At 51.3% G+C, this 26672-nt stretch overlaps 1 protein-coding gene across 2 annotated transcripts in view; it reads left to right on the top strand.

Moving 5' to 3' along the window:
* Positions 1–26672, top strand: part of CSMD1 (CUB and Sushi multiple domains 1) — a 1035440-nt gene that overhangs the window by 323658 nt on the left and 685110 nt on the right. For both annotated transcript variants that reach the window (XM_036228983.1, XM_036228984.1), the window contains exon 3: positions 5543–5655. In XM_036228983.1, coding sequence (XP_036084876.1) covers positions 5543–5655 — 113 coding nt within the window. The remainder of the gene's footprint in view (positions 1–5542; positions 5656–26672) is intronic.

Raw genomic sequence — 26672 nt, 5'->3', positions numbered from 1 at the left:
GTCGCGTGTTGGCGAGGTGCGGGCGGCACTGGCCTCGGCAGAGCTGGCGAGGACGCCGCCTCCCCCACCCCTGCTCCGTTCACTTGCTGCGCGGTTCTGCCCCCGCCAGCTGTGCCCAGAGAGAGTGGTTTACGCGGGTGCCAGATACGCGGGCGACGGCGAGCTGCGGGTCGGGGTCACGCAGCCGTGCGGGGCGAGGCCGGGGCCGGCTGCAGGTTGACCCGTGGCCTGGGGAAGGCCAGAAATTAGGCTCTCGATTTTCGTTTGGTCAAACTACGAGGAAAACTCGAACGGCCGCAGGACGCGTCGGGCGTTAAAAGTAATGAGAACAGAAGGTAGATGACACTAAGACGCACCCGAGGGCATGCCAGGAAGGGACTGAGTGACGGAGGGACCAGGGCCTCCGGCGGAGCGTCCGCGGAGCCCGGGGCGCGGGTCCCGCCAGGCCCGGTCGTCCGGCGCGTCCGCCTCGGCTGGTGTGGCGGAGCGATGGCCGCAGACGGTCGAGCACACGTTTCTTCGGATCGCCCAGGTCAGCCCGCCCTGTCCCTCCTGCCTCGCCGAACGTCGGGCTCCCTTCTCTCAAACACGAGCGAGCCCACCCCATTGTAGCTCTTGGAAGCGGGTCGCGCTGACACATCTCGCCAACGATCGTGCGCGTGAAAGTAAACGCCCCTGACCTCTCGCCCACAGTCACACACCACTGTTTTAGAGCTCCGGGCACTGTCTTACTTCTTCCTGAGCTAATATTGCTTGTGTCCTCACAGTCACAATTCTTCATAAAACATTAAAGAAAACACAATTTTGTGTTTAGCATGCTATCGCACCGTTTAATTGTGTTCGAAAATATTTAAGCCTTCACAATGGTCCGTTGCCAAGTGAAAGAAAGCTCAACCATTTTTGTTCAATTTCCTTTCGGAGCCCGAGAGAATGATTTCTTCTTAAACACTGCTTTTAGTTTTTCTAGTAATTTGATTATTTTAATCTCTGGTAATATTGCCTTGACCTGGTCTCAACCCCTATCACCTGTCGTTTTATTAAACGTTTCGACCTGATCATTGCAGACTGACACCCAGCTGTGAGAAGTGACGCAGAGACACTCTGGGTGCCCAGCCCGGCTCCCCCAGAGCTAACGTCTCACAAAACTGCAGCACAGAACCCCTATCGAGACCCCGACGTTGGGACAGTGGAGACGGACCATTCCGTCGCCATGACGACCCTCCAGCAGTCTTTTCGTGGCCACCCCCACCCCCTCCTTAACTTCCGGCCTCGAAAAATCGGTTCCCCTTTACAATAATGGTGCCGCTGCAAACATGGTACAGAAACCCAGATCACACAGCGTGCGACCTTTCGGGACTGGCTCTTGCTCACGCTGTGTCACTCTCTCCGGAGGCCCGTCCGGGCGAGGCTCATCACACCCACTTCTCCTCGCTGAGCAGAGTACGTGGTGTGTGTGTGTCACAGCGTGTGAGCCATTCGCCTCCTAAAGGACATTTGGGTTCCTTCCAGTCTTGGGTTATTAAGGACAAAGCTACTGCAGACATTCACGCACAGGTTTGGCATGAACGTAAATCTCCATTTCTTCAGGGTAAAGGTCCAGGAGAGCCACTGCTTAGTCGTATACTAGTTGCATGCTTAATTCTTTGAGAAACCATCAAAATGTTTTCCAGAGTGACTGTCTTCACTAGCAAATACATGAGTGATGCATTTTCTCTACATTCTAGCCAGCATTTGGTATCGTCACTACATTCATTTTTTCTTTAAATTTTATTTTAGCCATTCTGAATAGGTGCGCAGTGATTTTTCTTTGTGGTTTTAATTTGCATTTCCCTAATGACTAATGATGTTGAGCATCTTTTTGTGTGCTGCTTTGCCATCTGTATATCCTTTGAGATGAAATGACTCTTTGTGTCTTTTGACTGTTTTCTAAAACAACATTTGTTGTTTTACTGCTGAGTTTTTAAAGTTCTTTGTACATATTCTAAACACTTGTCCTTTGTCAGATACGTGGTTTGCAAATATTTTCTACCAAGTGTGTAGCATGCTTTTCATCCTTTTCACAGGGTCTTTCACGGAGATTTTTTTTTTTAATGTCATTAAATCTGACATGTCAATTTTTCCTTTAACTGATTTTCCTTTAATTTTTGCTAGGATTTTGATAGAAATTGTGTTAAAACTGTCTATAAATTTGGGGAAAATTGACGTCTTGACCATGTTGAGTCTTCCAGTCCATCAGTGTTAAAGGAAAAATAGCTTTTGCTATTTAGCCCACAAACTGTCTAGCCCTAGAACCGATGTTGTTTTTTTCTCTAGAAGTTTTATTTAGCATTCTACGTTTCTGTCTGTGATCCGCATCAAGCGGGTTTCTGCACAGGTGCAAGGCTTAGGGCCAGACTCGCTGGTTCCGTTGCTCGCGCCCGTGAATGCTCACCTGTTCCAGAGGCATCGTTAGAGGCCACCTTTGCCGCACAGAGCTGGCTCTGCAGCTCGTCGCCATCGGCTGGGCATAGCTCTGTGGGTCTGTTTCTGGGTCATCCGTCCTTGCCTACGGATGTCCGGTCTCCCCTCTGCCAATACCACGCGCTCTTCACACTGCAGCTGTGAGAGAAGCCTTGAACACGGTAGACCGATTCCTCCTACTTCATTATTTCCTAAGATAAATTGGCCATTCTGTTTTTCCGTCTTTCCAAATACATTTTAGAAGAATCTTGCTTATACCTACAAAAATTTTTGGACATGGTTCCCTAGTGTAGTGGTCAGCACGTGTCTGCTTTACACGCAGAAGGTCCTGGGTTCACACCCCAGTGGGGCCACAGTCCATGGTCTACGGCCACCCCACCCTGAACAAGCCCCATGTCTGATCTTGGAAGCTAAGCAGGGTCAGGCCTGGTTAGTACTTGGATGGGAGACTGCCAGCAAGACCAGCTGCTGTAGGCATAAAAAAAAAATAATAATAATAATAAAATTTTTAAAAATAACAAAACTTTTGCTGGGATTTTGATAGAAGTTGTGTTAAAACCGTCTATAAATTTGGGGGAACTTGACGTCTTGGCCAGGCCGGGTCTTCCGGCCCATCAGCGTGGTGTATTTGCCTACTTCGCGATTTGCCGACTTCCGTCTTCGGCGTTGCTCAGCGTTCAGGACACAGTTTTGCGTGTTGCGTGGAGGCAGACGCCCTCGCGCGTCCGGCGCCGGGTGCTGCACGCGGCCTGTGTCCCGCAGGCACGCTTGCTCGCAGCGTGAGCCCCGGGGTTTGTTGCGTTCCTTGCCGCAGCCTCAGGGTACCCCGGGGTCAGCGGCCGGCAGGGCGGTGGCCCCTCATCCTCTCTGATCTGTACGCCCCGGTTTCTGCGTTTCCGTTTGCTCTCGCGGCTTTTTGGTCCCTCACCTCTGGCGTCCAGCACCACGTCGATCTCAGGTGCACCGCGTGGCACCTGACGCGGAAACTCCTGTGTTCACGCTGCAGTTTCGTGGGGCGTTAAGGCGTCAGCAGGTGACTCTGGGGACAGTTCAGCCCGCAGCCCGTGGGAGAAGGGCAAAGGGGAGTGTCCCGCCCACTCCCGTCTCCCGCAGATTGTGTAAAACCGGCGTTAAGTGTCCGCACGTGAGGCGGACGATGCCTCGGCGTCTGTGACAATTCCGGAGACCGGATGGGGTACCAACAACCGAAGTTTATTCCTCACGGCTCTCGAGGCCGGGGACTTGCGGACCACGGCGCCAGCTGACTCGGTGTCTGGCGAGGGCCACTTCCCGCGTCACAGGCGACATCTCTCGCACTGTGTCCTCTCGTGTGTGCCCCAAGGGGCGAGGGAGCCCTCCGAAGCCGCTTTCGTAGGGGCGCTCCCCGCAGTCCTGGGGGCCCCGCCCTCGTGACCTAACCCCCTCCCCGAAGCCCGCCTCCGAAGTCCACCTCGCTGGGGATGAGATTCCGGCGCAGTTTGGGGTGGCTCTTCAGCCCGAGGCAGGAACCTGCTCCCGGGCAGTTACCGGGGACTGGAGCGCCCGCGGTGGTTTCGTAGTTACAGGGTTGCTCAGGTTTCACGCTGGAGACGCTATGGTACTTCGCCTTTTAAAGGAAGCGGCCCGTTTTGTTTAGGTCGACAGATTTGCCTGTGTAGCTTTTGTCGTAATTTCTCGTTATTTATAGGTCTGGGAGTCTACGATAATGACTTGCTGTTTCACTCCTGGTATTAGTTATTCTCCCGTCCTCTCTTTTTTTTCAGTCTTGCTAGACGTTTAATTTTGTCGATCTTTTCAAAGAATCATCTCTTTTCATTCATTGCTTTATTTCCCCCTACCGTTTCTCTGTTTTCGACTTTACTGATTTCCACACTTGTCTTTTATCTCTTGCCTTCTGTTTGCTTCGGGTTGATTTTACTCCTTCTTTTGTAAGTTCTTGAAATAGGAGCTTTGATTACTAATGTAAGAATTTTCCTCTTTTCTAATGTGCGTTTTCCGAGCGATCGATTTCCCTCTCAGCAAAGCTTCTCTGAGTCCTCCCAGTTTTGATATCTTGCATATTAAATTTGACTTAGTTCGATGCATTTTTTAAAAATTTCTCTTCAGACTTTCTTTCTGATTCATGGATTATTTAGAAGTGTGCTGCTTAGTGATTGGCAATTGTCCTTTCATTTTTCTCTTACTCGTTTCTATTTTGATTCTACAACCTACAGAGACTGTAATTAGGTTCGATGCCATAGAATTACTGGCAAGCCAGAATGTCTCCCACGGGGAATGAATGTGCAGGCTGATTTCTCCTGGCATCAGAAGTTTGTGTTCAGACTATATGAAACCACACATCTAGAGACAAACTACCTAATTAGCGAACTTCAGGTGAAATGTAAATTGATGAAGCGTCTCTTCGACCTTTTGAAAAGCTGTTAGTTTGTAGAGGATTATGCATATTATTATGTGAGTTCACTCATTCAGAGTTCCAACTTTCCTATCATTGAGATGTCTAAATATATCCAAACCTAGTGCTAGGTGAAAAATATATCTTAGAATTTGAAAGTCTTGTCTTAAAATCTAAATAAAATTCGACCTCTGCTCAAGGTCGCAATTGATTTTTAGTTATGCCGTGATTAGCATACGTTTTCTTTTCAATATAAACTGTGATTTTTTGGGGAGAGAGATTAGGAATAAGCACATTAACTATGAGACGGACAACTCGCCATCTCATCGTTCGGGAGGGAAATAATAAACTCGAAGGCAGACGGAATATCACTTTCTTTTCTGTGGTCGGTATGAGTATGACTTTGCATGATTTTATGTTCCCTGTGCTTTGCTTCAAACAATGGTGTATGGTCCATTCCTCTTAGAATGAATCTTTTCAAAAATCATTTGAATTAACCAACTCCTATGTTCGTACCTGCTTCGTTACCTAGCAACGGACACCTCGTGTGCGCATCATGTCATGGGTTCATAACATACATCAAAAAAACACACCACAGTGAAAAAAAAAAAGAATCAAATACACGCATCTATTAGTTTCGGTGATGGCAGCACGCTTTCTAACCTCGTTCTCGTGTTTTCTGGAACCTAGGTTGTCGGGGTTTCGGCTGCCTTCCTCCGTCGTCAGCACGGGCTCCGTCCTCACGCTGTGGTTCACGACCGACTTCGCCGTCAGCGCCCAAGGATTCAAAGCCCTGTACGAAGGTAGGACTCCCGCCGTGCTCTGCTCACGCTCACTGCGGGCCGACCTTGCCCTTGCCACTCGGGGCGGCAGATTTCAGTGTAAACGCGAGCCACCGTTTCGCAGGCGATATCGTGGCTCAAACGTTTGAATTTTGCGCGCCGCGTTGATGGCTGGAGAACATGGTTGGCTATAATTACCGCAGTTTTCAGCACACAACGTGTGTTTACAGTTTTCTTTTGTTGACAGAGCTCTTTTTGATTGGAAAAGTGGTTTTTCTTTTGACCTGTCGGGAAAGTTTTAAGAATTGTGGATCTCACTTAACAGCACTCCTTTCCCGTGAAGAATTTATTTTTAATGCAGATGAGTTTTCTTAAAAAGCTTGTTGGATAATAATACTGATGGTCAGTCAGTCCTTGAGTGAAGGGAGTTCTGTTAAATGAGTTTTTGGTTTTGAAGATGGAAGTTTCAATGGAGAACATTTTGGTGTTACTGTTTGGCGTCAGGTTCGGGTTTTGTTTGCTTTCATGTTCTCTGATTTGTGCCCAGCTCCCTTTGGAGTTGCGCTTCATTATCGAACTACTTTGGGGCCGAAACTTTAAAACGCTAAAAGAAGGTTTAACGGTTGATAGAAGAAATAATTCAGATGATCACATAGAGCACTCGATGTTACGAAACTGCACTGGTGATACGCTGAGGCATGTCTATTTTAGGCTTATTTCACACAGATGTTTACGGTTTTCTTTCGTGGGTAGCACGAAGGCCATTATTTTTAACGTAAGTGAACTCTGGTCCCGTGACTTGAAGAAAAGAGCGTGGTCCGCTTGCTCGGAACGCACCCGGGGTCGAGGGAGGTCATGCCGGGTCGGGTCCCGGCTGCGTGACGCGCCCTTATTCTGCGCCCTTGGGCAGAGTCGCCCTTTCTGGAAAGTAAGGTCAGTGACTGTGTCTGCACCTGAGCTTCGCGGCTATGCCGCCATCGGAAACTGGAAGGGGAGCGTGTCCTCTTCGCACACGTGGGGACAGACCCGTTGGGCCTTTTAGTCGGAGTTTTGTGTGAAGTGGTCATTGGCGTGGTCAGCGGTTCCGACTCCAGGCCACGGTGCTCACACAGAAACCCGCATCACCGGCTCGAAGGATATTACCGACTATCGGGGAATCATTTATCCTTCGGAGAGTAACAAGCTGATGTAAGATTAACAGTGACTATTTGCTTTCAAAATCTCTTAATCTCTACCACCTCTACATATCCTAACTTCACATAATTCCCTTAGGAAAATGTCTCTAAGGCAATCTACCTCAGTCCCCTGTGAAACGTAATCTGTTCAGTAATCATACGGGATATTTGCTCGGCACGTTGACAAGGCTTCCACATTTGAGAAACCCTGGAATTTGTCCCCTTCCCCCTGACAAAGTCGGTACTTGAATATCACGCTTTACTGAAATTGCTGAGATAAACGTTGTAGAAACTCTGTCGATGTTGAGCGATTTCCGAATGAATAATTCTATTGCATCTTTCTGGGCTATTGTCATTGGTATTACTGGTTGTCATGATGGTATAATAAAAAAAGATTGTGGAGATTGTCTCTGTTGGAAAACATATTTATGAGTTCCTAAAAAAATGTTAGAAAATGACTAGAAACGTAAACCAGACCATAGGTAAGCATTTTCTTTCTTTAAGTTGATATGTGGACATGTTTTGTTTGTTTTTTAATTTGTATTTTAAATAGCGACACTACCATATAGTCTATTTACAAGTGAAAGAAGCCTTTTTTAATGGCAAAGTGCTTTGTCACCAAAACCGCAGTTGCATTCAGTATTTAATAACAGTATTTAAAAAAATATTTATCACTTAGCTTAAAGGTCTTCTGAGAAAATTAATTTGTACTATCTGGGGAAAAATGGTTAATTATAGTCTGAGCTGAAGATTAAAGACTAGAGAATTTATCTGGAAGAGAGTGAAGCTTTCATCATAAGTGCCAACTGATTGATCAATAGAGTCAGTTCCCACAGCAAATTTAGGCACGACTATCGCCTACCAAAGCAGCGTCACTCAAAAAAGCAAGATATCATGAAGAACAGTGCATAAAATATGCAAATAGAATATAAAGCGGAACCGATGATAATTGCCCGAAAAATATCTGAAATTCTTTGGAACTAAAACTCTGAGCCGTCCTGGTGGCTCCGTTCACCTTCTTTCTCTTTAGGTTTATTTGGATGGAGCTGCCCATCGACTAATTAATATAAACCGAAGAATACAATAAAATGTTGATGTCTTACCTAAGACAGCTGAAGGGAATTTAATGTATACAGAAAACACTAAATCAGCATTTTTTAAAATATAATTTTCTCTAATCCTTAATATAGTACTATTTTCTTCCAATTAAAATTAAAATTTATTTAATAAGACCGGATCGATATTTAATTTTTTATTTAAATTAATTCGGTTGAATTGGAGACTATCTTCCAACTTTCTAACGTGTCTAAACATAATTACCTTGGTAACAAACTCAATCTGGGCACTTAACCTTTTCTTTTTCTGGCAGTACTTTAAAACAGGTAACATTACCTGAATTGTTACTCATACATGGAAGTATTAAGCTATATATTGATATAGAAACAACAAATTGAAATATTTTAATATTTTCAGTTATTAAGTGTAAGCTGGAAATAAAATGGAAATGTTTATAAATGGCATGCTAACAGTACTCTCGAAATGTGAAGCCCTTCAGGGGCTTAGTAAGTTTATAAGATTATTGGTGAAATCAATATATCTCAACCCATAAATACAGAATAAATAATAAAATTGAAGTTACTAACTTAATAGGGTATTTTGTAATATTTTATTTGCTAGTTCTATCATTGAACGATATTCACGATAAACCGAAGAATTTGCCTAATTTTCTTTGGTAAACTTATAACAGAAATATTGGGATTGCACATCATTTACAATAAAATGGGGTACTATCGAAACCCCTGTATTCGCCCACTATGGAAGTACTGTGTCCATAAATAGCATTTATTACTATATTTCTATTCGTTAACCTTCTTTCATCGAGATCTCAACAACAAAAAGCAAATACTTGTCTTTGTTTGTGGAGTTTATGACATAAGAAAAAAATTATCCGGAAGGTCATAAAGTTGGCGTGTCATGTCAACACGTGGAAAGCATATGTCATCGCAAACATGCGCGGGAAGCGACGGCTGCCCTTACGCTCGCGGGCGAAAAGGACGGGTCAGCTGGGCGACATGCACTAACCTAGACACTTTGCCCCCAACATCGTCCACTCTGGTGCTTTTTAATTTTTTTTTTTTTTTTTTTTTTTTACTTTTTAAAAGGGAGTAGGTCTATTTCCTAATAAATTTTACTGTTAGTGAAAAGTGAACTAAATGTTAGAAATGTTAGTGAATATACGACGGAAACTCTCCACCTCCAAATTGTAGCTACTTTGGTTCTGAACCCTCATCCGTTTTAAATCATGTTTCTTTTGATGCACACTTCTGTCCTGAATATTATTTCAAACGTTCCATAAACTATGTGTTAACTTTTTATACACTAACCTTTAATAATTCATGTCTTGGTCATATGTAAAATATTTGATTTTATGAGTTATTTGCCATAATTAAGTTGACTTTTTAGACCTTTTTGCAGGGGAAGCCAGTTTTCTTTGACATTTATTGTATGTCTTACAATCTACTTATGTTGCGTGAAGTAGACTTTTTGTGTATAATACAACTTATATTTGGACAGAAAACGCCAACTCTATCAAATAATGAGTCCAATGTGTATTCACTAGAATCAGCACTTTTTTCACACAGAACACTTCTCGAATAGCGTTGGGCAGGTTCATCGATGGGGAACTAGATTTTCTTGAACAATCGGTGAAAGCTTTATCCAATGGGTGGCAGTTATTATTTTTTTAAAGGAGTTGACATAAAAATCATATGCGTATTTTGACATAGGTATTCACTTTTGCTATAATCGTTTGGTGAGGCGGAAGGTTAAATTAGATTCTTAAGGCAAAGCTGATAAGAAACGAAGGAATCGATTCTCTTTAAAAATTCTTTAAATATACTGGCTGACATGGTAGTTAAAAAGGGAAAAAATTTAAGCACAGGCAGTCAAATATTTTGATCATGTTAATTTTACACACTAACATTTATCTCAACTTTCTCCTGTGCCATCTTTAAATATATTGGCCTTAAATTTTATGCATGAAATGTATAATCTGAAAGTGTCAAGATCCATTTGGATGAGAAAATCCTGGAGGTATAACAAGTCAGAATTCAACATTACTAAATAGCAAAAATTTGCTTGCGACAGAAAGTTGTGTTTCATACAAAACAGCTCATTAGTTGGAATGAGAAAAACAATTGCCCATGAAGATGGTTTAAGAGACTCCCCTGGGTTATAAAATGCTCTTCTAAAGGAGTTCTTTTCTTTCAGATATTTTTTTAATCTTAAAATTATTTATTCCATCAATCATATCATTATATTCTGCCTACTAAAGTGTCTGTGTCTCTGTGGATGATAGATAGTTATAAAAGGGGAAGAGAGAGAGAGAGAGAGAGAGAGAGAGAGAGAGAGAGAGAGAGAGAGAGAGAGAATATGCCTGCGATGGTATAAACTCTCATACACATTTTGTCATAAAATTCCCGCACGACTTCTATGAACGCAGTGAGGTTACCCGGCGCCGTCAGGTAGAGAATGTGAACGCCCGACCTGCAGCACGGTTTGCCGGATCCCACACCGCTAAGTGGTAAACGAAGAAATGGAACACGCCTGGTTTCCAGAAGTCGTCGTCATTCACCCCTCGCTTGCAGCCTCGCGTGCACTAAAGTTCATGTGTGTACACGCACACGCAAACGCACGCTCGTACACGCATGCATGTGCGCATGTATGTGCGCGCGTGGATAATGGCATTTGCGTACAGACACAGATCCACATGCACACACCGTGTGTTGCTCGTGGTGCTGCGGACGGCCACACGGGCGTTCTCGTCCCTTCTTTCTCTCATTGATTTGTGACCGTTGACTGAGAGACACGACGCCGAGCCATAGGGACAGAAAGACGGGCTGAAGGCGAGCGGAGGGGGCTCCCGGAGCGCCCCGGTGCTCGGAGGCCACGGGGGACCCTCCACCCCATCGCAGATTGGAGGCCAGGCCCCGCCCGCTGCCCCTGCACCGGAGCCCGCCCGCCCTCTGGGGCGGCCTCAGGGGAGCGCGGGACCCTGTGGCCCCTGCCCCCCTTGCGGGCCCTGCCCCCCCGCCCACCATCTCCCCGCTGCGGCCCCCACCCCCCGCGGCCCCTTCAGTTTTAATGCTCCAGTTTCTGAGAGTCGTGAGTTAATAATTCGGCATTTTGCTTTTATATATTGGTTCTGTGAACTTACTTAATTAATGTGCATTTCCCCCAGAGAAGTGAGTCCGCTTTCTGCGTGGCAGAAAATGTGGCTTCTGATTCTATGGGGGCAGATGGCTGCGGAGTCAGTAAGGGGGTGCGCTCTGCTGCGGGGCCTGGTGACAGGTGCAGAGTCGGGGTTCTGTTCTGACGCAGGTCCACACACCAACATGTGTGCGCACACACAGGCACACATGCACACACGCAGGTGCACGCACCTGTTATATCTCCGTGTACAGTTTTCCTTCGAGTCTCATCATAAGAAGACATTTTCTCCAAAGTGCTGATGTCACTAGACAGACTTGGCACTAGCCCTGTGCCTGTCGACCAAACGGGGCGCCCATGTCACGCGGAAGTGAAAAAATACAGTCGGCCCCGTTTCAGTAAAAATCTGTTCCGAAGCCACGCTCGTCCGAGCACGGCGGCACACGTGTGTGTGTGCGTCCGTGTGTGCGGTGCCCACACGCATGCACGCCACACGCCTGGTCACCGACGTCGAGGGCGCCGCACTGAGAAGCGGAATGAGAGGCGAGGGTGGCCGCGTCGTCGAGCCGGCAGCTGCGGGCGGGCAGGACATCAGACACCGGGCGTCGTAGAAAAAGGCGTTTCTGAAGACGACGCGGGAATTAGTATTTTTGAGTGGGTCTCTGGCTTTTACCAGGAAATCGAAGGCAAAGTGCAATCAGACAATTAAAAGTCTTTCAGAATCGAGTCCAAATGGCTGGCAGTGGCTTCTCAAGTCGGCACCGTGGCTGAAAATAGCAGAAAACTGCGTGTGCTCACGAGAAATCTACTCACGGACACAGCGTCCCGTCTAAAAGGAACGTAGCAGAAGGCATGTTAATGCCATAGAAACGGCACCTTCGAAATCGTTACTGAGTCACAGAATGACTCCTGGTTAGTACCTGCCCTTGTAGACTGCCCCCAAACCAGGCCACTGCAGTCGTATTTCTCAACATAGCTCCTCTCGACGACTATTTAAGTTTCATCCTTTGTGCCCACTCACCTCCCAAGATTTTGTATCTTGTGTCACACACAGGCCACTTGCTCCAAGCTTATAAGCAAAAATAATGAGGTTGATTTATTTTTAAATCGTCTGTCTCTCTCACCGAGACTGAGTTAACACAATATATTAGATGACCTCGATGTCCGTTTAAGCACCATGGAGCCTTGGTTATCTACCACGTGGGTACCAGAAATGAAAGTGTCAGGGAGAACGACATAGTTAACTATTTGCGTGTGAATCGGGGCGTGAGTCCGAGGTCTGGTTCGCCCAGTGTTCCAGTCGCTGTGCGTGTGGCCCCTGGACAGGTTACTCTCGGGCCTGGTGCGTCTTATTCCTCATGGCAAAGCGGGGGATGCCTGGCATCCACCTCCCAGCGGTCACGACACTTACAGAAGACCGGTCGTGTAAACCGTTTGGCTCCGCACCCGGAGCATAAAACCCGATTTGCTCTTTCGGCTCCGCGGTGCTGGCCCAGCGCATGGCCTCGGCGTGAGCCGCGAGCGATCACACTTTCCACGCCGAGGGTTGTGCGAAGCTCGTCGTTACCACACGCGTCTCTCCCACTTTGTCATCTCGCTCTGGGGTCACCTGCGCCTGCCTCCAGCCCCCCTTCTCTATGCTCTATGTCCGTTCGTCTTTCTTACGGAGTTAAACATAATCCCCGAACACGGATGATGCTGCGTCTTCCTAAGTGAGAATGAAAAACACAAATGCGTCCCTGCCGAAGGGATGAGTGGCACTCTGGCTTTGTGACAAACTGGCAGGTCGCGCACCCTAATTAGGGCGACTGCAGTTTGTCTTCAAATCTCCACTCACGTACGTAGGCATTTATGCTGCTTTTTAGTTTTCAATTTGTTCGTTCTTTATTCTAAAATAACAGGAATGCAGCATAGAGATCACTGAGGAAAGGCGAAACGACATTTTTATAGCTGCTTCTGGGTGTAGATACCTGGTTGGTCTGAGGCAGAACAAGGTGAGCATTTGAAAAAATGAGGATGGTGAGGATTGTGCAAGATCGTGGGCGTTGCCTGACAGGAGAAGGGGTCCGGGGACGACGGAAGCTAATAAGGTGGATACATGTTCCGATTCTGCAGAGAAACTAAAATCATTTTCGTTTTGGAGATAGTTAGAGAAACACCTCTCTCCTTCAAGTCCTTTTCTGAAAGATAATGTGCGTCCCGTTTAGAGGAACTGATCTGTACCCACACGTCAGACTGCGGCTTTAAACGATGTCCGTCGAAATGGTAAAAACAAGATGCAGATATTCACTCATGTGCAGAGTTCTTAAGTCAGGCCGAGGGAGATTCGGCATTCATTCCGCCTCTGACTGCACTGAAATGTTTCAAATTAAATTTATGTGTAAATTTGCCGCTATCGGTAATGGGTCACTGACTCGTGGGTCATCCTTGTTGCTAAAGCGAAGCTTATTTTTCAAAGGGTCCATTAGTCTCAAAAGTTTTGCCACTTAGCAGGCAGTTTCTTTCGTCTTCTGTGTTGTTTTCCTTTAACGCAGGCAGAAATGGCAACCTACGGCTTCTCCCGAATCACGGGTGTGATGGCGATGCTCCGGGATCCGCATTCGGAGAGAAGGTCGATTCTGCCTTTATTCTGAGCTTCGACAAAACGAGGCCCCGACTAACTTGAAGAGGCATCGCGTAAACGTGCACCATGAGCTCGTTCGTTTTCTGCAACGAGTCATTTCTTACCCTTTCCATGACTCGTTCCACTTTTTCTTCAGTGCTAATCAGGGCAGCGTTAAACCTGGCTCTCGAGTATCTCCAGGGTGTCTAAGCGTTGGGCAAAACAGTAAGACAGGAGTAAAATACAGAAAGTTAGCATTCTTTGCATTTACTCGCGTCCTCCCAAATCCTTTCTCTAAACACGGCCGGGGGCGAGCCCGTGCCGCTGACGGCCCGCCGGCGACAGCCGAGGACAGCCGGCCCTCTCCAGACGGCCTCCCGGTTACCGCGACAAGCTTCCTCGCAGGCTTCCCCGGGACAGCATCACTCTTCTCAGAATGTAACCTCGGATTCCCTTCATGTCTTTGGGGGGATACGACACCCTTTAATGAAGAAAGAGCGGCTTGAGGCTTGTCCACGTACAACGTTAATTCAGATGCATCCGATTAAGCGCGAGATGCCATTTTAATCACCTCTATTTTTTTATTCCTAAAACATGTCTTTAAATATTGGGCTGATGGCACGGAGAGCCCCGCTGGGGAAGGGGCAGGGCGGGTGGGCGACAGCCGGTGTGGGGCGACATTGCCGCTTCCTCCCGAATTCCGCCCGGTGCAGGAGGCGACACGTGGGAGAGTTTGTGCGATCAGATCCCGAGCACCTTGCGGCTCTGGACAGACGCGTTCCCCGTCTTCACTCGGGAAAACGGGGTTTCAGCGTCCCGCATCTTAGCCTCCATTTTTTAAGACTTTCCCGGTTGCTCCAGACCTTCCCACATGCCACGGTTCTGACGCGTGCGCCCTAATGGACATCGTTGCTTGACTTTTTGGGGGAAGGAAAGCTCAGATGCACGACTCGCGAGAACGGCCCGGGCTCGGTGCCGGCGTGCCGTGAGAGCGAGGCGGCGTCGTGCCGTTTAAGGTCGCCCAGTCGCAGGGACTGGCGAGCGGCGTCTTCCCGCGGGGTGCTTACTGCCGGAGTCCCCCCCGAATTAGGTAAGGTGTCATTTCGCCGGTAAACTACTGCGTGGAATACCAACAAGCCGGCTCTCGATTCCGCAAGGACCGGAGCGCGTCGTCATGGAACACTTTGCGGAGAAACACGGCGTCGCGGTCAGGCACGACGGAGGTCGATGTGTTTATGCTCTAGGCCTTGTTTTAGCGACACTTAATTCTCTCCGTTTTCAAAGCCTCAGTACAAAACGCCACGTAGCCCATTAAACCAGAGTCACCTTCATATCTGAAAATAAGAAAAGACTCTTACGCATTAACCTTCTAATCCTTCAGACTTGACCAGCAGGGACCCTATTCGTATAGACTTACCCCGAGCCCCAAGACGTAAGGTGATTGCCTGGCGCGGCTTGGCCCTCCAATGGCAGAGCAGAGCTGCGGCGTTCAGGTGCGGCGTCTCTAAGGAGAACTGACCAGCTTCGTCGGTCAAGGGCCAGGCGGTCACTGTTTTTGTCTCCGCGTTCGTCTGGCCTCAGCCACAAGGACCCAGCGCCCCCAGTCCACGTTTACCGGGAACGCACGTGGCTGAGTTCCAATAAAGCTTCGTCGACAGGGGCGGGCAGCTGTTGCCGGGCCCCCGGCTCTGCGGCCAGCGAGTGTTCCTTCCGCGTCGGTCCAGCGTCGTTATTCATCTCGTGCCCTCGATGCACTGTAGACAGAGCGAGAGGCCTGGAGAGGGCTTTGGTGGCCGGCGGCTTCGTTTACGGTAACCGAGGAGACCGCCGCTCGTCGCCCGAGTCGCCCACCGGCGACTCGAGAGTGTCAGGAAACGAACGGAACTTTTTTTCCGTCGGCGATCAGCACGGTCTCTTCTGTTTCGTGCACACGGAGCCCACGTAAAGCGCTGCTCTTGGGACGTTCCGTGCGCGGCGTGGCTGGTGAGCCTCGGCCTCCTGGCCCGCGCCTGCCCCTGGAGTCTCGAGCCTCCTTTCCGCGCCCTTTCCCCTGAGAAGCCCCTGTGTGCAGGCATTTCTCCTTCAGGGCACCCCCACAGGGACTCCTTAAATGTCTCGGGATCAAATGCTCGCCCGCAAACCCAAATCCCTCGTCCCATCTCGTGGACGCCTAGAGAGCGCTTAGTAGGAGGTTTGTGACAACGACATGGCTGCTGAAATACAATTCTTATGTAGCTGGAGGAAAAAAAATCGAGTTTCAGGAATAACTATCATAGAATATCTATGTCACTTCTAATTCCCCAAACGCCGTCATTCCGGTGTGTGGATCAATAACGGCAGCCCAGCGGTCAGCGGCCCGTCTCGCTTAAACCGTCCTCTCTGAGGCCGAGTGCGCGACAGAAGCCGCTGGCCCCGTGTGGGAAGTCGCGAGGCGTGGAGCCCGCGCCAGCTGCAAACCTCCGCTCGGCAGGACCGGGCGGTCACGCAGGCCTCCGTCGCTGCATCTGACAGCTGCTCGGCTCCTCTGGGAAGCGAATCGGCGCTGGCATTTTGCTCATAGACCCAGAATAAAATCGTTGGCCTTGTCCCCGGCAGCCGGTGCTCACGGCACCGGTCTGCGCGGACCGCCCTCCCCGCCGGCCACTGTCACGCCCGCGGCAGGACGGGCGACTGGAGTTCTAGCCGAGGGAGGCGGAGCGCTTGCCCGAGCGCAGGCGACGCGGGCTGACCGCAGCGAGCAGGGGAGTCCTCACCCGGGGGTGGCCCCCCACTGGGGAGAGCCCCACGGCGGCTCTGCCGTGGCTCGGGTCACCGCAGTGGCCCCCGGCGGTCAGAGGCGCCTGCAGCGCCCCTTCCACGCGGGGCCGTTGCCACTCAGGGCGGCCGTGTGAAAGCAACGTGGACACGTCCCGCCCTGCAGAGCCGGCCGGGGTGGGGGGGGCGCGGGCCTCGCCGAGGGGTGACGCAGTGTCGCACGAACCTTCCGATCTTTGATCATCATCACCGTCACCACCACCGTCACCAACGAGCGGTGTTTCCCAAGGCAGAATCTGAGTCCAGAGACGGTTTCGTGGTCCGTTAACCCGCGAGGCGCTTTCCATCATCTCACTTTACTCTTTGGGATGGTGCCGATGTCAACGGGCGTTAACATCCTCATATCAGAAGTGAGGAACTCGGGCACGCAGCTCGCTCGTGCCTCCCCGGGTGCCGGTGGCCGGTACCGGCGCTTACAAACCCTCTCACGCTAAGGAAATCGAGACGCGAGGAAAAACGTGGAGTCTACGGTTGGGTGGCTCCTTCGGCCTGTTATGCACAGTGTTAATTCCCTCCTTCCTCTGTCCAAGCGAAAGATTCTCACTCAGTGCAAAACCTTCGTTTAGAATAACTCCCGGGTCCGGAGCGAAACGCGTCGTGTTGCTGCGTCTGCTCCGAAGCGCGAGGCCGTTCCAGGTGACTGACAGGCGGGGGTGGCAGGTCCTCCCTCCTGAATGACACCTTCGCCCGCGGCACCGGCCGGGGGTTGGGGGGCAAGGGCCGGGTCGCGCGGTCTGGATCCGGCCACCTGTCCTCACGCGCGACTCTACGGCTTCCCACTTGGGCGAATCACTTCGCCTCTTCGCACCTCGGCTTCTGGGGCGATCATAATAAAGTTCACGGCACCGGAGGCTGTTTGGAAGAACTCAGCGGGCGGATTAAATGTCCGGTGCCTCCGAGGGAGCCGGCCTCGGAGCGGGGACCTGCCGTCACCCTGAGAAGCCCGGCGGCCGTGACAGTGGGCCGTAGTCTGCCTTCCCGCAGCTATTAAAGTCAGCATCTGTTTGACGAGACTAATCCTAATGTTAAACATAACCCGAACAAATCTCAAACGTGAGCGTCATAGTATAAGTAAAACGTGGTATCAGTTCCACGAATACGTGTGAACATTAACAGTATAAATGGTGTAACTATTACCCATGGATTCGACCTACACTCACACCTTAACGCTAGCTGAAACTCAATCGCTCTTTTAAAAGTTTTACATTTAAGGACAGTAACATCGCCTTCCCAAACCTCTTTCTCCCTCTCTCCTCATCTCTGTATTTTCTGTCACTGAAAGAAGCACACATCTGTCCTGTGAACAATTTTCACACGAATGCGTTTCGTCCAAAACTTGCACGTGGGGTTTTAATAAATGTTAGACCAAAAAATGAAGTGAATGGAAAAGACAAGATGAAATACTGTTGTACGGGTGTCTTGCCAAGTCTGACGACACTGGGTTCAGATCTGGAGATTTCGGGGGAGGAGTCTGGAAACGGTGAAGATGAAGACGGGGTGCCCCAGGGAGCGGGGGGGGGGGCACAGCAGGCTCTGCTGGAAGGGGCGGAGGGGACGGCGCCCCCGCGGGGGAGGGGCGGGGCGGAAGCTCGGCCTCAGGAGTCTGGTCAGAGTGCAGGTGGGGGGGCAGGGGGGGTCACCTGGGTTCTGGAGAACGGGGTACACGAGTCCAGTCAGGCTCCAGGCTGCTCTGTGCGGCAGGACTTTGTGAGGGCGCGGAGGTGAGGGCGAAGGCTCCCAGAAGGTTCCAGAACTCTGGAGAGCCCCTTTCTGGATGAGTGAAGGTGCGTGCTCAGGGGATTATCAGCTGGAAATTTCGAACATTTGAAAACCAAAACGCATGCACATAGTTTAAGATGCTGTTCTGAGCTGATGCAGCGACTTTTGAAATCCTTAAGTTGTGAACAAGCTGTAATACTTGTGGATTCACTTAGATTGGAGCATCTTCCTTTCTATTTTAAATAGAATGAATTAGTGTTGTCATTTTACTCATAGACCCAGAATAAAGTTGCCGGTATTGTTTCCAGCAGCCAGTTCTGGGAGAACCAGTCTCAATGAATCTAAATTTATATAGATATTATTAAAATATTTTTAATTATAGATTTCGAGACATACCTATCTTCGATATTTTTTTTTAAAAAAACATGCAATGCCTAAAATCGTAATGCTGTTTCAGAAACCACCTAAAGAGATATTTATTATAATTTACGTTGAGATATATTCTAACCACACAGTAAATGAATACTCACCTTTCCAGCTTCAAACACAAGCTTTACGTGGAGTTGACTTAAAAAAAAGTCTCATATTTAATGTTTCTTTACTATATATAAAGTAATTTTCTCCCCATCGAGTATCTCCTGTTATCATCTCGGTACTATATTAACTTTCAGATTTGAATATACAGAGAGAGTCAATTTCATTTTGAGAATCACCTCTTATTAAAATGCTTTTGGAGCACGAACCTTATAACGTTACTGGAAAGAAAGTCGTCTGCAGCACCCGGGTCACACGCACGGAGCCGGAGGCCGGCACACCCTGCCGCGAAACGAAATCGCGCTTCGAATGACTTAATAACACTTTAAAAGCATTTGCTCGTCGAGACATCAAAACAACAACAACAGCCACATGCACTCTGTCAGAGAGGAACTCCCAGAAATAATCTCCAATAAGACAATCTGAAATAAAAGGCAAATTAGTCTGCACCAGCCTAGAGGACAGGGCTCGTTAGACAGAAAGAGACTGCAGGTCAGTCCTGACCCGGGTGTGATGCCCAGCTGCGCCAGCTCCGATGGGCGTCGCCGGGGTGGGCCGGCCCTGTGCCCGCGGCGGGGTGGGGGCCGGGGGCCGGGGGCGGCCGCGCCGCGTCTTTCCCGTGCGAGTTCCCAGAACCGCGCGGCCGCGACCTCCCCCAGGCCGCGCGCCCGCAGCTTCCGATGTGCTTTCCCGTGGAGGCTGCATCCGCCTGAACCGACTTGTGTTTAAGTCTCCGCCTGGCACAGCAGTGCTTTCTATCAGGTGGGGGGTACACGCCCGTCCACGTCCACTACGTGGTGCGGAGATGCAGCTTGGAAAGACAGGCTCGCCGGACGGGTGCCGACGGACCCCCCCCTCCGCCCCTGGGGATCGCCCGGGAGGCTGGGGTGCAGCGCCCGCTCGCCCTGCGCCGAGGCCTCACCCCGGGGCCAGTCGTCGCCCTGTGACCATTTCTTCCTGGGTCTTTCCCGCCCCTCAGTGACTGACGGCCCACCACGCGCTCGCATCTTTAGGGCATAGACCCATCTCAGCAAAGATCGGAGCCCGCGCACAAAGCACGAATGTCCGTTTGTCACTTTATGGTGAGACGTGCAATTGTCCCATGGTCTCAGACACTCGTTTCTCTCTGATTAGTGGACAGTCCTATGCGGAAAGATGTACCAGTCTCATAAGGTGGCCAGGGAGGGGTGCGGCTCATTCATCAGCAAATATTTCCTGAGCATCTTGGCTAAAGAAAGAAGGGAGAGTGTGAGCTCAGCGTTTTGGCAGCAGCATTCAAGACCCACACGGGCGAGAGCCCCTTCTTCAATGGATTAAGTCATAAAAGTGATGTTTCCCCTGGAGTGGACGTTGAGTATCAGCCAGAGAAGCACCGAGAAACGTTTCCTTGTCCAGCAGAATATTAGCCATCTCCACACGCCCCACACGCCCCTGCCCGGAGCACTCCTCCCCAGCAGCCGTGGGCAATTGATCTCCCGCCGTGTAGACGTGCAGATGAGCGGGTCCCGCGGTGACCCCCGGGCGGTGGCCTGGCCCCGGCCCCTCTGGCGCCGTAAGCGTTTCCGCGTGTGGAAGGTCGCGGCTCCGGCCCCGTGCGCAGCGCTCGGCGTAAACGGTCCGAGGGGCCCACATCTGACTACGCAGCCTTATCCTCCCGGGTCCGGCAGGAATCACGCAGCCCGCTGGGGCCCGTGCGGTTCAGTGGCCAGCCCCTCATCCCAGGCCCAGCGAGTGACCGAGCGACCGGGCCACAGCGCCGACGCCCCGGGGGCAGCGGGTGTGAGGCCGGAGGGCTCGATGCCACGGCCCTGAGCGAGGACGCGGGGGCTCTGTGTAAGGAAAGGGTGCTAAGCCTGGACGTAAGATCGCATATTCGTTTGGAATGAGAAGAGACACAACAGCGCATAGCATTTGTAGAGTCAGCAAATAGCACAGTCTTCAGGGAAAAAACAAAACAAAACACGCAGAAAAAGCGATGGTTCCGTGAGCTCACTGACCGAACTTAGCGACGCTCTGGGAATCCGGCCGTTTTCATGGTCGTTGCCGCACGCGGGCGCTCAGCGCCGGGCCACCTCCTGTGGGTTTGGCTCCCCGGCGGACCCGAAGTCCCCCGAGGGGCAGTGGGCCGCAGTCCTTGCTGCCGGGGGACGGGTCGCACACAGGACGCTTCGGAGTCTGTGACGTGCTCACCGCCAGGCTGGTCCTTCCGGGCCATCGTTCGCTGGTCTCCGTGGTAGTAACAGCAGCAGCACGGAGCTCCGGCTTCCGCGGCATCTGACCCGCGGGGCCCCCCCACGCCAGGCCCGACACAGCCAGCGAAACGCCACGCGCCAGCGGGGCCCGGCCGCGAGCTTCTGGATCGGAGCTTCCCGGGCCGTGTGCGCGAGAGGCGGCCCGCACGCGATTCTGACTGACAGCTGAAAACATGTCCCCGGAACGTATTTTGTAACTTAACGAACGGCTCTGTGATCTGGAGACTCTTTTTAAGGAGAATGCCAGTTTCGCCGTAGTGAAGGCTGTACATTTCACACACACTTTCAAACGAAAGATAGCTTCGTCGGGGGAAGATGTGTGTGACCAGTGCCTTTCCTAACTGAGAAATCGAATAACGAATCTGTTAGGATGTGTTTTGAAAATAATGCTAGATATGGCAGCGAGGAATTTAAAAAGGAAGCTACGTGAGGGTTTTTAAAGCCGCCTGCGGCGACCGGCGTTGAAGGCCTCAGCCACGCGCAGGAATGCCGAGTGTCCGTGCGAGGCCGGGATGAGCTCGGGCTCACGACCTCGCGGTTTCTCGCCGGGATGCCGGACCCCCCGTCGCCCCCGGCATCCGAGCCACCGGACCCTCAGCCTTGTGCAAATGCGTCGCCAGATGCGGTCCCGGGAGCGTAGCGCCCTGCGAATACCCTCTCGAGTGACTGATACAGCACCCGATGTTTCTGGAGAGACGCCCAGTGAGCACTCACCAGCAGGCTGCGCGCGTAACCGCGGTGGCCCCCGGAGCCCGCGGCCTTCAAGTGGGCGTGTGGCAGCCCGACTCCTCACTACGGGGCGTTTCAAAAAGCTTAGCGCGGCGGCGATTTATATCAAAAGCCACTATACTATTGGAAGGAAACTGTTTTTAATCAGAAAAAAGTATCCTGGCATTATTTTGCGGTTATAAATATTATATGAGGATATAATTTCTGTGCACACATGTTACTCTTAAAGGTTTTTCCCTTCATCTATTTATTATGTATTCTAAAAGCATTTGCATTTTTATATGAGTTATTAATTTGAAAACATGTTAATATCTGTCTCCTCATTTTACATTGACATAATTCCTAGCATAATTTCAGGACAATGATATATTTTGTCTCTGTTTTACTCCAAAAGAATGAGTCTTAGACAAGCAGTGACTTTGCTCAAGGTTATGCAGAAGGCCGATCAATGAAACACCTGAAACAGGACCCAACTATCCTAATTCCTAGTTTAGCGAGATTTCCTTCATTATGTCTCTGATGTTTTCCTGTACTTAATGAAATTATTTCTCTTCTTATTTAAGGTGCTATATTTTTAGTCTCTGTTTTACGGACACATCATCTGCAGTGGGATACATTCACTTTATGACTAGAAAACAATTTAGTGCTTAAAGAATTCACGCTCAGTTTTTATGACGGTTTGAATTCTCAGCGCAGAGTAAACACAAAATAAACGTTATTCTCACTTAGCACTGAGTTATTTTTAAATTCAGAATATATTGTCATTATAGAAGTAGAACTTCAAAATATTTATCACAAATGGAGATAGTTTGAAACGGAGGTGGGTGATGTTGGTAACATAATAGCTAGGCACCACCTCCACACAATTAGCAGGGAAACCCATGATTACATTACTTAATTTTAAACTTTCAAAAGGTAACCAGAAATATTTACAAGTTAATGGCGTAAGCGGAAAGCTTGGGAAAAACCGTCGAGGAATTCCTTTCAATTACGCTTATCTTTGATCTGATATCATTTGAACAGTTATTTCACTGTTTTTCAGATCTACTAGCTAATGAAAACACAGACGTTTCTTCATGGTGCCGTTTTCTAAGTTGACGCACGTGCCTGACTGAAGTCACACGTGCGCGCGCACACACAGGGTGTGCCCTCTTTTTCCTCTCGGCGTGTGTCACAGGTGCGCCCGGCACACACGTCTGTAGTGGCCGACTCCCTTCGTGCCGCGGCCCCTTGCAGGCGCGCGAGCAGTGCCGGGTCTCACTCAGCGCGGCCACCGCTCCGGAGAGGGTCCCCTCGTCACGGCGTTCCGATGGGAGCGTTATCGTCGCCGGGACAGCACTGTTAATTGTCCCCCGGAAATAGTTTTTGGGGGAAGAGAGGCGTAGAGGGGAGATAACAAAGCAGCTTGGGGAAGACGGCGGGTGTGTGATTTCCTCTGTCCCCGGCGGAGAGGACGGGCCGTGCCCACAGTTCCGTCGAAAACGCTTCCCGGCTCAGCCGGGGGACCGTGCCCGAGGGAGGGAGCATCCTGCTTGCTTTCCGAGGTCCGCCGTGGGGACGCTGTGGCTGGTCTGGGCGACGTTGCAGCCAAGGTGGCGGCGATGGGCAGCCTGACCCAGGAGAAGCGCAAGGCCCCCGGCTGACATTTAGGATGCTCTAAACGCCACCAAGGGAAAAAAATAAAACCCAGCCAAAGCTGAGTCTGCAGGGAGATGCTAACGGACCTCGTCTGAGGCCAGAAACCGTCACCCCGGGGGCCTGGCTGTCGTCCTGAGCCGTGGCCGCCATGGCTGCCAGCCACACGCCCAAGCCAGTGGGAAGGCACAGGGGACATTCTGCTGCTGTCCCCAGCCCACGTGGCCGCGAGGACCCACAGCTCGCTGCACCTACACGGGGAGGCGACCGGACCCGACCCCAGGGCCCCCAGGCAGTCAGGCCAGGCAGAGCGAGGACCGGAGGCCACCCGCTGCTGGCGCCTTGTCCCGTGCCATTCGGCCGCACCCCGGTGCCTGGGAGGCTGCGCTGCACGGAGCTGGAGGTCCGTTGGGCCCCCGCCTTCTTCACAGCGACACCGCCCGCGGGACCGCTGCAAAACCTCCTCGCCGGTCCCGCGGGCTTTCCTACAAACGGACGGCTCTACAACCGCAAGCGGATTCCTGTTTCGATCCGGTGACCTTGGCGCTTTAGCGAAAAGGTTCACGGGCTTTTCTGTCACGCCGGGTCTTCGCCCTCCTCTCGCTCCCAAAGCCCCAGCTAAAAGCCGCTTCCTCGTCCTCGGCTCCGACTTGCTCGGCGGCGGCGGCCTCTGCGGGTCTCCGTCTCCCGGCGTGCGCCGCCCCGGCTAGTGGCCTCTCCCTTCTGCTCTCTTCTCCCCTCTCCGTGTCTGACGCCGCCGAACACACAGCCCCTTGGACAGTGCGCGTCCTCCGGCCTCCTGCCTCCGGGAGGAACCCCTGTCGCCCGGACTGTCATTTCTCTTGCTCCTTTCCCGGCTCCTGCGCACGGCGCGGCGCCTCTCCCCGGACGTGGCGGGCATCGGCCCCGGCCCTTTATCCACAGGTCCCCCCACCCCCGCACGCGGCGGCTCCCAGGTCCCCCTCCCCAAAAGGCAGCCCGTCACCCTCCGCTCCGCAGCGAGCAGCAGCCACAGGAAGCAGACGTGGCCGGTGCTGCGGGGCGCTCGGCGTGCGGTCCCGGGGGTCGGGGCCGGGTCCCCCCGGTGCGTCAGCTGCAGCCGCCAGGCCGCTCCCGGGGGCCGGCCGTCGCCAGTGGCCGCGCCGCGCTGAGCAGCAGGTGGCGCCTGTCACGCGCCCCGCCCCACGGGGGTCTCGCCTCGATCTGCGCATCTCGAGTTCCTCCTGCAGCCTTGGCGATTGGAGACCCCCGAGCAGAAGCCGGTGGAGCCGCGCAGTGTCCGCGACTGAGGACTCGCCCAGCCGCCTCTCCCGAGGGCTCGGCCCCGCCTCGTGTTTGCGGGACACGCAGCGGTGAGCAGGGACGTGGACGCTCTGCCGGAGAGGAAGGACAGACGGCGGCCGGCGTGTCCCAACCGGAGGCTGTGGCCGGGCGACCCGGGGGCGGGGTCGGGCCGCGAGCCAGGCAGCAGGCGGTGCGGCCCGGGCCCCTCTGGGTGCCTCTGCCGGACGCCGTGCCGGGCGCAGAGGTGAGGGAGTGGTGGTGGCCGCCCCGGCCCCGGCCCGGGCACCGACCGCGGAGGCTGCGGGCCAGGGTTCCGTCGTCGGGCGCACCCCCGGGGACCGTCGGGCGCGCCCCCGGGGACCGTCTGTCTATACGCTCGTCCTCTCAGTCGACGAGGCTCCGGCGGCAGCGTCCTGGAAGCCCCACAGTGAACTTCTGCATTCGTCAGGAAAAGCAGGTCACCCCGGTCAGCACAGATTCGGGGTCCAGAAGGCATAGACCCCACTCGTTAACACAAGGAGGGGTCGAGTTTGTTGCAAATGGACATCAGAGGACAAGCTGCCCCGCGCTGCCCGCCACAGCCCTGCAGAGGGGCCATTCCCTGCCATTCCCCGGACGGGCTTCCGGGTCTCCGGACGTGGAAAGAAACGTGTGAGACTCCGTAACTGATGGTGATGATCCTTCCTCTAGACTCATTTCAGATCTGAGTTTTCGTTTTTATCATGTTCTATCAGCGCCGCACCGATCCACATCTGAAATGAGGCCGAATTACACAGTTGTTCTCTTCACATCGGAGCAGGAAACAGACATGGGGCCTTTCAAGGCTGATACGGGGATTCTCAGCGTTGCCCCAGACACCGACCCCGCACAGCCTCCGATGCGCAGACTCAATTCTAAAGCACCCAAATACACCGGAATAAAAGCGACTTCACACATTTAAATATTCAAAACATTGCCTTCTTATTACACGCTGTCCCCCAGTAAATGCCAGACAGAGTAAAACCCCAAACGTGAAGTAGTTAGACAGATAATGGGGTGTGTGTGAAATTTATGTCACCTTACTGGGAGAAATCGGGGGAATGATGGGATATTATGCAATGAAATTCTAAAAATACAAATAGTAGAAAGGTTATAAAATCCCAGTATGCCAAATTTTTATAATTTAAGTCAGAAGACAGTATAAAGCAGATAATGTGGAGAAGGTAAAGGACAGCCTATGAGATTCTACTTGAATATATAGTCAATTACATATGCATATATTACATTATATATGCACATATACACAGGCTTATGTATGTGTGTGTGTATAAGATGTAAAGAATCATGTCAGTAAGAAAAAGAAAAAAAATCCAATATAAAAATGAGTAAAGGACAAGACAGAACATGCAGCCTGACAACTAAAAACTTGCCAAACTCAAGAAATGCAAATTTAAGAGGGGCGGGGGATGGGCAAACAAGGGTGAAGGTGGATAGAATCAGTGTTTGTACAGTGATCGGTGATTACTAGACTCAGGGAGGGGTCGCATTGTAAGATACGTGAATGTCGAGTCACTGTATTGTACACCTAACACTAGTATTATCCAAAAACAAACCAAAACACGGGTTACTAGAGATCTGTGCCAAGTTCACAGCAGCGAGATGCGGAAGCGCCTACGTGCCGGTCGATTGCTGGATGAACCAGTGTAGACTCAGCTGTTAGAAACGAACGCTCACCGCGTGTGTGGACGTGGACGGACCTCGAGGCCACGAGGCCGCGTGAAACGCACTGGACAGAGGAAGACCGATACCGCGCGGGTCCGCGTCTGTGCGGAATCTACACACGCAAACGGAAACAGACTCACAGATGCAAAGAACAGCCCGGGACGGCCACAGGGGCGGGGGGCTGGGCGAGGAAGTGCAGAGTCGTTCTCACAGAGCTGTCACGGGCGCAGAGCCCAGCGCAGGGGATCCCGCCGCGTCTCGGCCGCGTGCCGTCGGGGGGGGGGGGGGGCTGGGGTAATCGGGGAGATCGCGCCACGGTTCGCATGAATGTCTAAAAAAAGACGAAGACAAAAATGGATGTGATATTGTATACCAACTATACCT

The sequence above is a fragment of the Rousettus aegyptiacus genome, unplaced genomic scaffold (genome assembly GCF_014176215.1).
Source record: "Rousettus aegyptiacus isolate mRouAeg1 unplaced genomic scaffold, mRouAeg1.p scaffold_m13_p_11, whole genome shotgun sequence".
NCBI lineage: Eukaryota > Metazoa > Chordata > Mammalia > Chiroptera > Pteropodidae > Rousettus > Rousettus aegyptiacus.
Note: the sequence above shows the minus strand (reverse complement) of the source record. Positions and strands in the feature narration are given on the sequence as shown.